This window comes from Haliaeetus albicilla, chromosome 27 (genome assembly GCF_947461875.1).
Source record: "Haliaeetus albicilla chromosome 27, bHalAlb1.1, whole genome shotgun sequence".
Taxonomy (NCBI): Eukaryota; Metazoa; Chordata; class Aves; order Accipitriformes; family Accipitridae; genus Haliaeetus; species Haliaeetus albicilla.
This window is the reverse complement of record NC_091509.1, coordinates 18,040,877-18,057,017: the sequence shown is the minus strand read 5'-3', so window position 1 is coordinate 18,057,017 and position 16,141 is coordinate 18,040,877. Positions and strand designations below refer to the sequence as shown.

General features: G+C 39.0%; 1 protein-coding gene across 1 annotated transcript in view; it reads left to right on the top strand.

Moving 5' to 3' along the window:
• SPOCK1 (SPARC (osteonectin), cwcv and kazal like domains proteoglycan 1) overlaps positions 1-16,141 on the top strand; it is a 325,307-nt gene that overhangs the window by 206,815 nt on the left and 102,351 nt on the right. The window contains exon 5 of the mRNA XM_069773050.1: positions 14,537-14,669. Within this exon, the coding sequence (XP_069629151.1) occupies positions 14,537-14,669 (133 nt within the window). The remainder of the gene's footprint in view (positions 1-14,536; positions 14,670-16,141) is intronic.

Genomic DNA, 16,141 nt, shown 5'->3' with positions numbered 1-16,141 from the left:
CAAGAGAAAAGGGTTAGTTAAAAAGTGTTGAAAACACTAATAAAGAATCAAACCTGCTCCTCTAGTCTAGCATCCAGTCTCTTGCCTTGCTCAGAAGATGACTCAACAGATAGAAATACAGGAAACTTGTATGTCCTCTGCTTTTTTCTTTCCTCTTCTTTAGAAATTCTTTCTTTGTACCTTATTGGCATTTAAATTGATGGTCTGTGTTGAACAGAAGGGACATTTTGTAGTTTGATTGTATAAATTAGTCTGTCCGTTCTTCATTGCTGTACATTGTAATGCTGTGTGCTGTTATTCTGGTCAGTCATCTGGCTTTAAACCTCTTTCAAGTCCTTTGACAGATATTTCTAGTCTTAGCTAATCCAGTTTACCTGAAGCCCAAGACTGCCAAATTGAATTACACTGCAGTCATTCCTGCTTAGCACCTCATCCATAGTTAATTTCTTGAGCTCCTATGTTTTATCTGTGTATAAATTTTTCATTTGCAACAATATTTTACTTTAGCAAAGGAAGGCCTCACAAGTCTGAGGGATTTTTTTAATTAGTTCCTTTGTTGGTTGAGAAATTTTTGCTTCATTTTGAACCAGCTGCCTGTATAACTGAGGTTCATAGTCCTTTCAGAAACTCATATTCCAGTTTTTGATGAAACACAGTGAGAGCTATTCATTTCATAACAGGTTTCACCCAGCCCTTGACAATACACCAGCAATATGTTGAATGCTGAAATGGAAACCCTGCCCTCTTCACAGTTGGGTAGAGAGGAGCTCCATCACTGACACCTTAGGATCATGATCAAGATGAGAAAAATTTTCTGAAGGCTGTTGGTCAGAAAACACAATCTGAAGTTTCAGTGTTCCTGGTATTCAGTGGTCTGATTACTCCAGCTCACCTGTTTATAGGGCTTTCTGCTAAATTCTGAAAGGTAGGAAAGAAATAAGGATCATTAGAGCATGAATCCAAAACACAGTTGTCAATACATAAAACCGTCTTACAGCTGCTATATTGCAACCCTCAGAGTAAGATTTAACCAGCCTTTGGCTTCCTTTATATGTAAGGAAATGGGCTCATGCAGAAGGTATCTCAGAGCCTGTAAATTACTTTCCAGCTCTGGGAAGAAACAAACTGATATTCTGTATTTTACCTTTGCAAATACCTCCTTCCCTTGCCCAAAGTATTATTTACTAATGACCCAGAACTCTGATAGGTCTAAAGGTAAAAGTACATTTTGTATACTAAACAGTATGCAGACTGAAAATAAGAGACGAATAGATTGTAAACAAGGAAAATGTGAGAATGATTGTTCAGGTGATCTGAAAGGACTTTAGGAAGAAGATATAAGACATAGCTAAATTCATGATATTTTCCTCTTGGACATAGTGGAAAGCAGAAAGATAATGTGCTATGGCTTGCATCTGGGAAAGGAAAGATAAAGCTAAAGAGTAAGTCCAGATGATAAATGTGGCGATAGGGAAACAGTGACTGAAAAATAGAGAAGGTGATGTGAGAAGAAATATTGTATGCTTGGTTTTGACATGGTGAGCTTCTAATGTGGGTAAGATGCTCCTGGGAAGAAATCACAGCAATAGTACAAAGAGATAGAAGAATAAACCAGAGAGGACACCTGTAAAGTTTCTCAGACTTCCAAGGATTCAAGTGTAGAAAGGTAATGAGACTAGACTATTACAGGTAAAGCACCAAAATGACATTGAGAGACCATCTAGACAGAACATAATACTTAATATGATACTTCCTAGCAGAGATGGAAAGAATAGTTAAGAGTAGGTGAAGAAATAACTGCTTCTCCAAGGGATCTCATTTTTGAGGTTGAATGAAGCAGAACAACGTTTCAGAGGTAGGAGGGGGAAAGTGAGAGGAAAAGGAGCTGGGAGGAGGTCTGAGCAGAGTGGTGAGGCTGAAAGATTAGAGTCAAAATGGTTAAATACAACAGTGAGTAGGAAAGAGCACTGCAATTTTTTCACAATTTTATAAAATTCTCCTTAAACAAGGTGACCAGATCTTGAGAAAACAGGGCTGGAGGAGAGAATCAGAGATGCCAGTCAGGCAGAAGGTAGACCACAGACAGTAGGTTTTGAAAGAAAAAAAGTGTTTTATGAAGAAATGCAACAACATTGGGGAAAAAAATAGGATTCATTTGCCGTGAAAAAAATTAGTGCAGTCCCTAGATTTCCACCACAGCAGCAGAGAAATGGTAGAAAGAAAGAATAAGAATAAGAATAGGGTACAAGGAATCAATAGCAAGTAAGAGAAGGACAGGGGAGAGAAGGGGATTGAAAGAGAAATTGTTGAAAGCCATCTGGGAGCTCACAGGAATAGAGCTCAGTACACAAGACAATTGTGGTCAAAAGAGCAGCCATCACTTATGAGTGAGATGGTTAATTCAGGATTAGTCCAAATGAGTTGATAGAGATGAAGAAATGTTGACCCTTGTTCAGTCCATTAGTCTCTCATAAGCTAAGTCACAAAGGATGAATGGGGGCAAAATCAGAGCAGTGAGGACATAGGTGTATAGTTGATCACAGCAAGATAAACAAAGGGAAATGTATACTGAAGTGAAATTCAGGTGGGAAGGAGTGACTGAAAGTAAGGTGGCACATGCTAAGCCAACAGCATTGTCTGCACTAAACTGATTCCTGTTTAATAACTTAGCAGCAAAGCATTTAAATCTATTTTGTTACAAAACCTGTAGAAGTCCCAGGTAATGTTATGCTATATATCTAAATATGTCACTGGTTGAGTCTCACTTTTTCACACAGTAAAATATGCTTTTGAGGAAGCTGCTATAAAATGCTGAAGCTTTCAAAAGTGTAACTGCATAGCTACATTGCATTTTAATGGCACCTTGAGCCTCCGTGGGTAGGGGAGCCTATGGAGCTACATATTTGAAGAATATGGGAAGAATGGATGGTTTGTAATGCATGGTTGCTAGGCTTCATGATTCAAGGTCACAGCAAAGTGAAATTTTAATAACTCAGTGGAAGTAACTCATGAAATGTATATCTTGCATTTCCTGCAAGTATGTCGATTGCATTCATCTTCAAATTTTACCTAAAGGTGTGTTTCACCACATGCTGTCTCTAGACTGGATCATGTGCATTCAGTTAGTATCATAAATTAATGTGATTATGTAAATTCTGTCTATCAGTTTGGGACCTTCCTGAAGCTCTAGTCACCTTTCATTAAGACATAGCCTGATATAAGATGGGCAATGCTCTTGATGGCCTCATTTGAGAAGCTGGGAGTGGTATAGATATTATGATCTCCATCTCTAGCATCAAATAACCAGACAGACAGCACTGAATATGTTGAGAAATTCAGCAGAATGTTTAGACATTCATAGTACTGAGCTCAGTAAATCACCAGTGCTGAATAAGCAACAGGAACATTAGCCTATTTAGATGCTAAAAAGGATGGGATTTTAAAATTACCCAGCTCCTTACAATATTTATAACTGGTTTGGTTAGCATGCATTTCACTAACATTCATTTTATGCTAATATAGGAAACTGCATTCTGATTATTTTTCCAAACCAACCTTGAATAGTGGATTTTGACTACACCCTGGATGTGGCTTTGGGATTGTTTTGTTTTTTTAATTGTCTGTTGTTTGACAAGCCAATTCTATTCAGAAATCATATATGACTTGTTAGGCAATGGATGCTAATTGTAAAAAATCCTCAACAGCTTAATCTTCTGTAGCCTTCTTGAGAATTTAATAAGCCTCTCTCATAATAAAATGTGTCAGAAGGGGCAAATATTTTGCTAGCACAGCTTGTAACTGATTGTTTGTACCATGGTTGCAAGTATTCACACAACAGAAGTACCGTGCAGTCATTTTTAAAAAGAAACATTTGGTTTAGTGCCTTAGGGGCAAGAATTATTACTATATTTTTTAAAATGCATTTACTTTCTCATCCCTACCAGCAATATGTCAATTTTTGTGAGGATTGCATGTTATTTGCCTTAGGAAAAGCAAAATCAACATAATGAAGCAGAACGCGGCTGAGCTGTCTAAGGATGCTTGTTTGGGGGGGGGTCATTGATTTTTCCCCTGCAGTTGCAAAGTGACAATAAGATTTCTGAACCTTTTTGCTTCAGAAAAAAAACAAACTCACACTTTTGGGGCAGTAGGGCCTTTTGGAGTGTAGAAGTAAGGAATGTGTTGCATGTGACTGAACTGCTGCCGTTGCCAGAGTAAATAAGGCCAGGTTATAAACCATCCTGAAGGACATAGAGCTGATAAAGATCCCAGTGTGGGTCTGCCACCTATTTCAGCCCACTAGTTTCTCCCAACAGTTTCATTCTGCCAAGCAGCTGAATGTCTGCAGAGTCATGAGGCAGTGGAGTTTTGGTGGCATTAAACTTGACAGACCCCTGCATTTGGCCGAGAATGAGGACCCTTTTAAAGCTTGTCTATCCACAGCTTCTGGGAGGTTCATCAGTCATGTCGGAACTCCCCGGTGTTATTAAATGCTGCCAAGAAATCTGCCATGATTTGTAGCCTTACCAAGTAACTTGCACCTTTCTCTTTGCACAGCTACTCAGCCACACAGCATTCAACATTGTAACTAGAAATATGAGCTGTAGCAGGGAAATGGTGGAAAATGACTGCTCTGCCAGATTCGGTGAAAACAATTTTGGAGCTGTCTAATTGCATGAAACAGGCCACAGCGAGTGAGGATCAGCTTTCCTTCCCAAACAAATGTGACAGCTCAGATTAATCTCACATGCCATCAGCAATTCAGCTTCCTTGGAGATCTTGGCAAGCTCTGCCAGCAGGAGGAGGCAGACCTGATCAATACAATATTTTAATATCAAAAAACATTCAGAACCTGGGCAGAGAAAAGGTACCTTCATCCTCTTAAAAAGTATTCTTTTCTGGTAACAGGGAAAAAACACACAGGCTGTCACAGAAGGAAGGAAAGCAAGCCAATGCCAACAAAAGTATTAAATTTGCTCCACACTTCACCTTTAAGCACTCTGTGCCAAGTTACAGCATCTCACAGAGCATGCAAAATCCAGGGTTCAGAAGTGGCTGCTGAGGATTACTACAAACTGAGGAGCACTAGAGAAGATTTCAGCTTTAATTATGAACTTCCTGCTACCTCCCCTCCTCCTTTGAAATTCAAGGCACTTCATTTTATTTTTACATAGTTTGGTGTCTGAGATTCCTTTTTATGTTAGTATAAAAATAACGATGAAAAGGAAAGTAATTCTCTTATGAAAATTCATGAGAACAGACAGAGTTTAGAAGCTGTGTTATTTATTCAGAAGAGCATAATGACTTTTAAAAACACTAGGATTGTATGTTTGTGTGGATTTCTTGTTTTGATTCTTTTCCTTTGTGTACCTGGCCAGTTTTCATATCTGTGCAGCTGTGGAGCATATGTATTAGGTCTAAAAGTTGCAAATCATTAAGAATTTAGATGCAAAAATAAATCGCCTGTAAGAACAATAATCTGTTAGCTAAGAATGTAAGGAGACCTTTCAAACACCATTTTTATGTATTAAAGTGCCCAAAGGCAGAAATCCATGTGCTTCTTTAATGACCTATAAGAACAATCTTATAATTTTTAGTCTGGGAATAAGTAGGGCCAGGTACTAACATCTCAGAAGGATACTTGTACTGGGAGATCCTGATATTGTGCAGAAAGAGTTGTCTTGGAAGTTTAACAGTATCCATATTTAAATGCCATATTACAGCTGTTTCGACATAGACCTTGCTGTTGTTTGATGGGCCTTGCTCAAGTAGATGCACTCGGGGGTTTCTCTGACTCAGAAGCAGTGTTGCTGGATCTCAGGAATTAACCTGCAACAGTTCTATCGAATCAGTCAGTCTAACAGACTACAGTTTTTCTGACCCTCTAGGTCCTCGGAATCTATGTCAGCTTTTCCAAATCCTCTGTTTCTTTAAAGCCTGTAAGAAAATAAAAAGTATAAAGATCCCTTCACCTTGCAGAACCAATAACTTTGAGCACCCTGGGCCCCAAGACCTCTGCAAGAGTTGGTTGCTAACTGGACCTAGTAGGATTCATGCAAGAATCTTCAGAGCGTTTTCCTTGCAAGATGTGTCAGGTTTTTTTCTTGCAAAACATACTTCTATACCAAAACTTTCAGCCTTCCCTATATCTAGCTGACAAGTTCCTCCTGGTACATTGTTTTCCCCATGCTTATTTTTATACTGCCTTCTTACTGTTGGTGAGAAATAGAGGCTTGACTCTTCCTTGACTCTTCCTCTTCCCTTGGAAATACCTATTTTTCATTCCATTGGAATGACACCTGATACACTTTCACCTCAACAGTCAAGATTTTCCTTTTCACTCTTTCCTAAATTTTTCATCTCCAAATCTATCTTCTGAGTACACCCTGCTTTCTGAGAATAGTCCTGTGGCTGCTGGTTCTCCCCAGCAATGGACAGATTTAATTCCCAATATAATCTCATCAGTGTCATTGTTTGAAAGAACAGCAAGCAAGTAGCCTATCCATTTACTGTGGGAGAAAGTCTTGAACAAGCCTCATTCTGCCAGAAACATCCCCAGTCACCACCATGCCCCATTAAGAATCTTTGCACATCTACCGAAGTACGGTGAGTAGAGGCCTTTTATTTCTTATGGCTCTTTTAAGTCAGATTGGTTGGGGAGCAAGAGAAAGTAATCAACAGCCTTAGTACAATCAGATAGTTGAAATTATTTCTTTGAATAATGAAATCAAAGTGGTAGTATCTAAGTCCAATGGGATGATGCTGAAATGCAAAGCAGCTCTGCATGTTATTATTCTTTGTATGTGAAGGTGTAAATTCCAGGTAGAAAAATTACTCTAATCATATGTCTGTTCTCATTTTACAGTGTTTGTATTAAATAAGGAGTCTGTGTCTAATTCAAAAGCTTAGTATCCTTTTTTTTTCAAGGTAATAAGCGTAGACTGTTTTCTTCGCATAGCTTGACTGGTAGTGGCTCAAGGTATATACAGCTCTTGTGAAAAATATGAAAGGTTGTAAAAATGAGGCCAAACTCCTAGCTCTGATAAACAGAATACAAAAATTATACAAAGAGAGAAGAAAGCATTGCCATTTATACTGGCAAATTTCAGCTCTGTCATTCTTTTCCTCAAGAACAAGAGGAACAGCTTATGCAAAGGAAAGATAGAAACAGCCAGGCACTGCTGGGTTTATCTTTAGTGTGATAAGCTTCCTTCAGGGAGACAAGAACAAACTGTGCACAAGGCATAGAGAAGGTACAGGCAGTACATTTTAAACTCTTCCCACAGTGAATTGTTCCAGCTTCAGGAAACCATTTAAGTTCGCTCTGTCAGAGCTCATTCCAACTTCTCAGGAAGCAGAAATACTTGGTACCTGCTTTGGTGCACTGCACTTTTTAATCTTATTTCAGTAGGACGTGATTGATAAGTAGTATTATGTGACATTCAGAATTTTGGTTTGATATAACCTCTAGAAAGAAAGAAAGGTGGATGAAGTTAATCCTAATCTTGAGGAATGTCTCCATGTGAGCTATAATTGAAAGCTAATGCACACAACACAGGTTATATGGAGAATCCTTGCGGTGGCTTGGCCCACCTGTGGGTGCCTAACTCCAGCTTGCCTCCCAGGGAACCTGCAAACCCTGAGGATGGTGAGATTGCTTTTGCTGCAATGGAAGAGGTCTCTGAAAGAGACGGTCTTCCATGCAATCAGCCCAACTAGGACCAGAGCTCTGAGAAGTCTGAAGACTTCTGCCTTTAGAGCAGATGTCGTGGTTTAACCCCAGCCAGCAACTAAGCACCACGCAGCTGCTCACTCACTCCCCCCCCATCCAGTGGAATGGGGGAGAAAATCAGGAAAAGAAGTAAAACTCCTGGGTTGAGATAAGAACGGTTTAATAGAACAGAAAAGAAGAAACTAATAATGATAACACTAATAAAATGCCAACAGTAGTAATAAAAGGATTGGAATGTACAAATGATGCGCAGGGCAATTGCTCACCACCCGCCGACCGACACCCAGCCAGTCCCCGAGCAGCGATTCCCTGCCTCCACTTCCCAGTTCCTAAACTAGATGGGACGTCACCTGGTATGGAATACACCGTTGGCCAGTTTGGGTCAGGTGCCCTGGTTGTGTCCTGTGCCAACTTCTTGTGCCCTGGCTGGGCATGAGAAGCTGAAAAATCCTTGACTATAGTCTAAACACTACTGAGCAACAACTGAAAACATCAGTGTTATCAACATTCTTCTCATACTGAACTCAAAACATAGCACTGTACCAGCTACTAGGAAGACAGTTAACTCTATCCCAGCTGAAACCAGGACAGCAGAGGAAATAGGAACATGAATTTCTGTCCCTGCAGCACTTCACGTGTCAAGGCATCTGCAAGCCCCAACCTTGGGACCTCAAGGTCACTTGCAGCCTGAGATAAACTGGCACACCACCATCTAGACCTCCAGTGGCAATGTCATTAGAAGTTCAGTAACACCAATTTATCTCCATGAAATAATTTGGGTTTGTCAGGTTAGTATTTTGTATTTAAAGCCTCTTTTATCAAAAAATTCCTGACCAGCTCAATATTATTCAGACAGGACCTGAAGTAAGCAGTTGTAGTATTTTAGGCAGCAGAAACACAGAGGTGAGCGTAGCAAGTAATTGCAACGTGTATTGAGCCAAATTCTATGCTTGTGTAATGTCACTGACACAGTAACTTCAAGAACAAGAAGAGACAATACCAATCTCTCTATTTTGCTTACCTGATACTTTCTGTTAGAAGAAATTGTGTAACTTGTTTGTTGGGGTTTTTTTGAGAAACTTTCTGCCATTATTTGCAGCAGACCTTTGAAAATTCATCTAACAAAAACTCCTTTGGGTAAAGAAGTGTCTTTTTCTTGTCCAGTAAAAATTATTAAAAAGGTTCTAAAGTACTAAGGAGGAACTTCTACTTATTGTCTCCTTCCTCCCAAAACTTTGGCAGGACTTTCAAAATAACAGCCTGCCAACTTGTATTCAAAGGAGCCTAATTTGTAATTGCACTAAAACCATCAATGCTTAATCTGCTTCCTGTATGTGCATTTGGGAATAACTAGTCTTGAAGAGGAGTAAGATACTCTTAATGTTGTTAATTTTCTTCTGGATGAAACGTCTGAATTCTAGTGTATTTTATATCTTTACTAATGCTAAAGTTCATGTACAGCTTCAATTGAATTTGCACTTGGACGATCAAATATAGCTACATAAAAGCACAGAATTGGTCTTGCTTATGAAATCTGTTGATATTTTGGCTGTTTCTAGCTGGCAGTGATAAGACAAATATTAATTGAAACAAAAAAAGTTGATATAATTTGCCATTTTAAATTATATTAAAATTTCTCAATTGTTTTTCTGAGTTATAGTCATTATCTGATGTAGCAATATTATACAGCTTATTAAAATATAATATGCCCATGTTTTCTGATAAGCTGTTGTCTCAAAATTGAACATAGATACTCTCAATTTGCACATTCGGTATCAAATTTATGAGGTCCCATTTTTAATTTCATGTCTTTATAGACCACCTAATCATATTGTACTATATTTACCACAGCTTCACCTAGAGACTCCATCGACAAGAGAAATCAACTGCAGAGCAGAGACTAAGAGATCATTGTCTTCTCAATAAGTAAATTAATTAAGATCTATCAGTTAGCTCAGTAAATGGTAAGAAAATGAACTTTGTGCAGTAGTTTGGAAGTATTGGGTGAAACTAAGCTTACCCATTTCATATCCACTCTCACTTCCTATGGTGTGGTTGTGATGCTGTATGGTGATGCCCTCCAGGTTTCACCCTAAAAGATAAATTATTCTTTTTTAAAATACTAGTTTAAAATATTTTAAAATTCCATTTTTTTCCAAGAGTATTTCAAGACAAATAAAAATGAAATTATTCATAGTTCTAGGACCTGTGTAAAATTTAAAATTAAATGTAAATAAAACCAATTTTAAATGTAAATAAACAAAACATAATTTTTGTGCAAGTGACTTTATTTTGGCCTCTGGCTTTGCCAAAATTTTTTTCCATATATGCTCTTCTGTGCCGTACTGGAGAGAATCGTTATAAGCAAAGGTGTGGAGATCCCTGAACGGCACAGCCCATATCGTCCACTCAGAGAGCTGGTCAGGAATTAAGGCTGTGGATTTTTTGGAAAAAAAATATGACTCAATGTGCGATATTTTGTTTGAGGCACTGGGTTTGATAAACTTTTGCTGAATCAAAGGCAGAGTTCAAACGCCCCTTGCAGGCTGTCTCAGTGCCAAGAGCCGGTGCTCCCAGCCAGGAGCATCCCCGAGTCCCCAGCCAGGTGGGATGAGGCTCAGTGATTCGCATCCCTGGGGCTGCCAGCTGGGGCAAAGCTGCCAGCTGCACACACCAGCTCTCGTTGGGGACGAGCTTCTGGCTCCCCAGGGTGCACCTGGAAGCCTTAAAATCTTGGGTGGAGCCAGGTTTTCTAGACCTTCTGAGCTCCCTCTTCCACAGCCGGAGCGTTGTGCTTGGAAGACCTGTGCGTTTGTGGCTCTGGGGCAGGCTGTGCAGCGGGGCTGGCCAGAGCTGCCGCGTACGGTCCTAGCATCTGGCTGGTGGCATCTGGAAACCCTGCTGCATTCTCCCTGTTCCTGTGCGAGCAAAACAGATGTAGTCTCCCTGTATTTTCACAGTATGTGGTAAGTCGTATGTCTCTGTAATGAGTAATGAAGTTGAGTCAGTGTATGTTCTCCCTGTGGTGAAGTGTGAATGTTTTAAACCACTAAAATTTCTTTATGCATTAAAATGTTAAGAGGCTGAATTCTGTAAAACTTAACTACTCCTTAAATCTTACACCTTTCGGTGCATCGGTTTACCAGTCTGAAAAGCAAAAGCAGGCAGGGTTTGCCTGTAAGTCTTAATACTTGAGCAAGACATTTGTGTCTGTTTGCTTCTAGAACATTGAAAATACTTGGCCTTCTTGTCCTTGTAACTGTGGCACACTTTTACCCCAGTGGGGAGTTTCTGTTTTGTTCTTTCTCAACAGTTGTTATTTTCTCATGATTTGTAGTAGATCCTTTCAACTCTGAGTCTTAAAGCAGGATTAAAGTTGGTTAAGTTGTCAGAAAAAAAATAAGGCCTCATTTGCTTTGGCCTGGCTTGCTCCTGACATATTTATTCTAAAACAAGATAATTAGCATAGCAAAACATGTTCCCAGAGTATGTGAACGTGCATTTCCATTGAGAAGGGATTTGCTGGCTGGCTGCTTATGGCAGCCAATATTCTTGTCTGGGTTTTAATTTGTTTGTTTGGATGTTTGATGTGGTGTTAGGGGTTATAGGATTGAAAAGCTTCCAAAAGTCTTATCTAGCCTCTCAAAATAGTGCTCCAGAAAAATACATGTTTACTTTTGGAAAATAGATGTTCTCCCTAGGAAATAGGTGCTTATCTGTATTTTTGGCAAGGGTGTGGAATCAGGGCATCCAGTTAAAACTTTCAGCTATTGCTCGCTTGGCCAAGCTGACAGTAATTATTTTTTTACTTGCTTCAAATACAGTGATGCTTCGCACTATTGTTTCTGACAAAACTGTAGCTCAAAAAGTATATATTCATTTTTGAAACCCAGATTGTTTCTTGCAACTAAAATGGCTGCTGTCCTGTGCTGCTCATCACATCACACATGCAGAAGTTAGGATTGCTGCAGGTGTCTTGCAGCAATCCCCTGCCTCGTTATGCACATTGTACGAAGTGCTACTAAAATTGTTAACTTTTTCTTTTCAAAAGAATAAAATGCCTTGAGATGTAATCCACTGTGACTTCTTGTTATTAAATAGCACTCTCTTCAAGAGAATAAATTTCTTCTTCTTAACCAAAGAAGATCCTGAAGTTGAAGGGGGGGGGGGGGGGAGGGGGGAGAGAGAATAATGTTTCTTTCAGGATCAGTAAGTGAAACACTCACTGCAAATCAAGCTCAGGTGAAACCATTATAGTTCCTAGCTAAGGGGGAGGCTCTGCTTTTACACACATGGCTTGCTGTTGGCTTCAAAGCAGCTGCAGTGAGAACAGAGCTTAGGCCTAAGGCTGTGCATGTTCTTTTTACTCTCAGTAAAGTGATGGAAGGGGCCACCAGGCTTGATGAGCTGCTGAAATGACTTGAAATGGACAAATTAAATTACTTTTTTTTTTTTAAAGTGAGGGTAGAAATCATTATTAGCTCCAAAAAACTCTTCCAATAGAAACTGGCTTTGCAATAGCAGTCTTCAAGGGACCAAGGTAGGATTAAAGAAAGTAAGAGCTGGGGGTGTAAGGCTATGCAGAGAGGGACAAGCAGCCGTGTCTGGAGTGGACTTGTCTTTTAGGGTTGTAGTGTAAAATGCCTGAATGTAGTTTGGTCTGCAAATGCTGTACAATGTATTTTATACTTGTCGCTCAGAGCCTCAAGATCCTGTCATTTGTTAGGCATCAGTCTAGCTAAGAACTCCAATCTGTATTTAATTTTGATGAGGTGCTCATTAGTTCAGTCGCTCATCTCCATCCTGTGTGCTTTGTGACTAATGGCTTTGATGACGATGGCACTAAATCATACACTTCAAGTTTAGCATTTCTTAGATGTTTTTCTATAACTCATCCTAAAACTTTCTTCTTAACAATTTTACATATAGACGAGGGTCTGCCTTTTGAGATTGTGGAAATCAAAGTCTGTGAAAAGGTAACAAGTCTGCTTTGTGCCATGATCTGTCCTTCTGCAGTCCCCAAAGGAGAAGCACAGCACCTTTCACATCTGTCTCCGGTCTCTGCTCATCAGTATCTACAGGACTACATCCAAACATATTTTTGACTCTGAGTTTGTGCATTTCTAGAAGTGTGGGACTGTAAGTCAAGTGAACGAGGAAATTTTCTTGTCAAGCTGAAAAGACAAAAGAAATGCCTGTAATGGAAACAGTTTGAGAAAATAAGATAATCATTACATTTTGGTAACAAAGCATTGTTGGAGGCAAGGGGGCTGCAGAAGAGTCAGTTACTCTGGAAAACTTAAATAAATGGTTTGTACAGCTCTAGCCTAAGAGAGCATGTCTGCAGAGTTGTATTTGGGGGTTCAGAGCCAAGTAACCACCCATCCGCAGCATTTAGCGTCTGGTATAATGGTAACTCTGCAAGGCAGAATGCATCTGAAAGAGGGAAAGCTGCTCTGTGCATTAAGAAAACTTCTTCAAAATAACAAGGGAATTTAGTCTTAAATACTAGGCTTCTATTTTCATAGCGTATGATATCATGATTGGATTCCTTCTGTGGACACAAGCTTCTTAATAGTACTAGTCATCACTGTGACAAAGGTTAGACTTGAAGAAAACTAGAACTGAGATGAAAGAATAGAATTTTTATTATTTTAGCAGCTGAATGTGTCATTACATCAGAGTCAGTATTGTGTAGCAAATTGCAAGCTGTAGTGAAATTGCTTTAAAAAAATATCTGTATATATTTTTCTAAAACTATGATGAAGTCATTCAGTGGTGGATTGAAATGTATTTCTAGCTGAACTGTTATATCTTTTTTTTTTTACTGTGGTATGAGAACAGATGGCAGTTATTTTTCTTAACAGTCTCCAGCAAAGCTGATGCAATGCCTCGCTTTCCCTTGTAAATGCTTTCAAGTGAAAGACAAGTACACATGGCCAAAATGAATCTGCATTGTAACATTGACTTGTGGTTTCTAAAGCAAACTTTTAATCAGCTTACAACAGTAGGCTGGTGATAATTACTTAATGTTGGATCAGTCAAGTAGTTCATTATGACAGGAAAATGAGCCATTAATCAGAATCAATTGCACATGTTTTGCAATAAGTTTTTTGAGCAGATGTCTTTTTCATAGACATTTTTAATGTAGTAATTGAGTAGTCCATGACTTGAGGACAACTGCAGTCACTCCCATGGTACAAATGCATCTGTAGATTTGGAGATGCTCTCTGTTACTTTATAGCATTCCTGGGGGACCGTGATTGGTCCGAGAAGAGCAGCTGTTCAGTAGCTGGCATGTAGAGAGGGCTACTGCATGTACAATGACAAAGTTGTTTGGTGATTTTTATACATTAATTTTTTTATAAGCATAATATAAATTGCAATGTTTTTCAAAGGATTTTGTTTTAAAATTGTCGCTACCTCAACAGTAACTTGGCAACTCAGAGAAGGCCTGGTGAAGATGTCTCTAAATACAACCTGATGTAACGTTACTTGCCTGTTTCACCAGAAACGCCGTGTAGTCCAGCAGAATGCTGTGTTCTTAAGTGAATTCATTTGTAGTTATAAATCAAATGAAGCTGCCAAGTATTGTAAATCTAGGACTGCCTACCAATTTATGACTCTTTAGATTGCCTGCTGTAATATGCCATGTTATAGAAGCATTGTTAGGAGCTATATTTAATTTACTTGCTTTAAATCAACACTGTGTTGAAAATCCTGCTTTGCCTTATTCAGAGAAGCTTTCATTCTTCTGTTTTATACAAGTGTGTTCAAAAAAACCTTGTGTCTCTTATTTTACAGCCTTCGACAAAAGAAAGGAAACTTGGCCCAGAAGCACTGGGCTGGACCAGCTAACATAGTAAAATGCAAGCCTTGCCCCATGACACATGCCAACGCTGTCTGTGGATCTGATGGACATACATATACTACCAAGGTAAGTTCTGCTTCAGGGACCTGAAATTCTGTCAGTAGTAGTCAACCAGGCTGCGGTATGAAGATGAAATGGCTTTCATTAATAGGCGGTATTAAATTACCGTCTACTTTAGTTTTGGAATATTTTTGTGTAAAAAGTGCTGCTAAATGTAGATTTTTACATATTTGACAAACAGCAAATCAGAATGACAAATCAGAATCTTATAACTTTCATGATTCATGTTTCTCTAAATAGCTTATTCATGCTAATAGGGTAGAACACTTTCAATATTGATGATGCAACAGAAAAAACTCATTTGATCAGATTGGCTTGTTCAGACAAGAGGATTTGGGGATAGTTCTTGTTTTTAAGATTTGGTCTCCAAATGGTAAAATAACTTGGCACTACCATTGTTTTCTGACTTTTTTTTTTTTAATAATTTTTTTCCTAGGCTGCACGGGTAACATGTTGCAATTTGTTTAAACCCAGTGGGGATAAATTGGCTCATTGTTGTATTGAAAATATGGTCACCTTAGGGCTTGACTCAATAAAAGAAGCTGGCTTCAGAGCCATTCAGCAGTCCAGATCTCCCATTACCAAATAGAGCCTTCCATGTCTCGCATACATGTTCCATAAACAGCGCTTCAGTCACTGGAAGTCATGTTCAGGGAATACCCCTAAGGTTTTCTTCTCTTCCTGCATGCAAGGTGAGTTTGGACAACCAGTAAAAAAATCCAAAAATAGCTCCCCCCAAAATCCAGGAAAAAAAAAGTGAGGGGGGGGCAGAAATTCTCTGCTGGGCTGTAATAGTGGTGATGATTCTGCAGCTACATTATCTTCTCAGTTGGGCAGCTTGAATTCTTCATCCGCTAATGGACACAAATATTAAAATGGTGCCATGGCTAATTCATTTAAGCATGTCTTCTATTGTGGCTGAAGGATTTACATGGCCAAAGGAGCAAATCAGCAGAAACTCTCTCATCCTTGCACACGTAGACTGCAGAAAAAGGGCTCCAAGTTGCCTGTTAAACAAGCTACTATTTAATATTTTCTAGGAGTACGTAATGATCTAATTTAGCACTGGTATTTAGGATTAAAATGGGGCTTATTTTGAAAACAACTTTTTCCACCTGAAGTCTTGAGAGTATATAAGACATTCTGTAGTAAATAGCTTTTATTGCATATTCTGTCATCCTGTTGAGCTCATTTCTGTGCATCTTACCTGCATCTCTGTTAGCTCTGAGTCTTTTTTTTTTTTGACCTTCTGTGTTTCTTGCCATAAGATCCAAATGGTTTTCATCAGAAATTCTGCCAATGTAATAAATTCACCAAACTATTGTGACCATGATATAAGCCTGACAGCTATAATGAAGACGTCAAACAATTCCCATTGCTGATATGCTTGACTATCAAAGACTTACCTCCCAGTTGTGTCTGAGAAGTATTTTTTTTTTATAGGAGACTTTTAAAACATTTATTCTGAAGCAACTTTA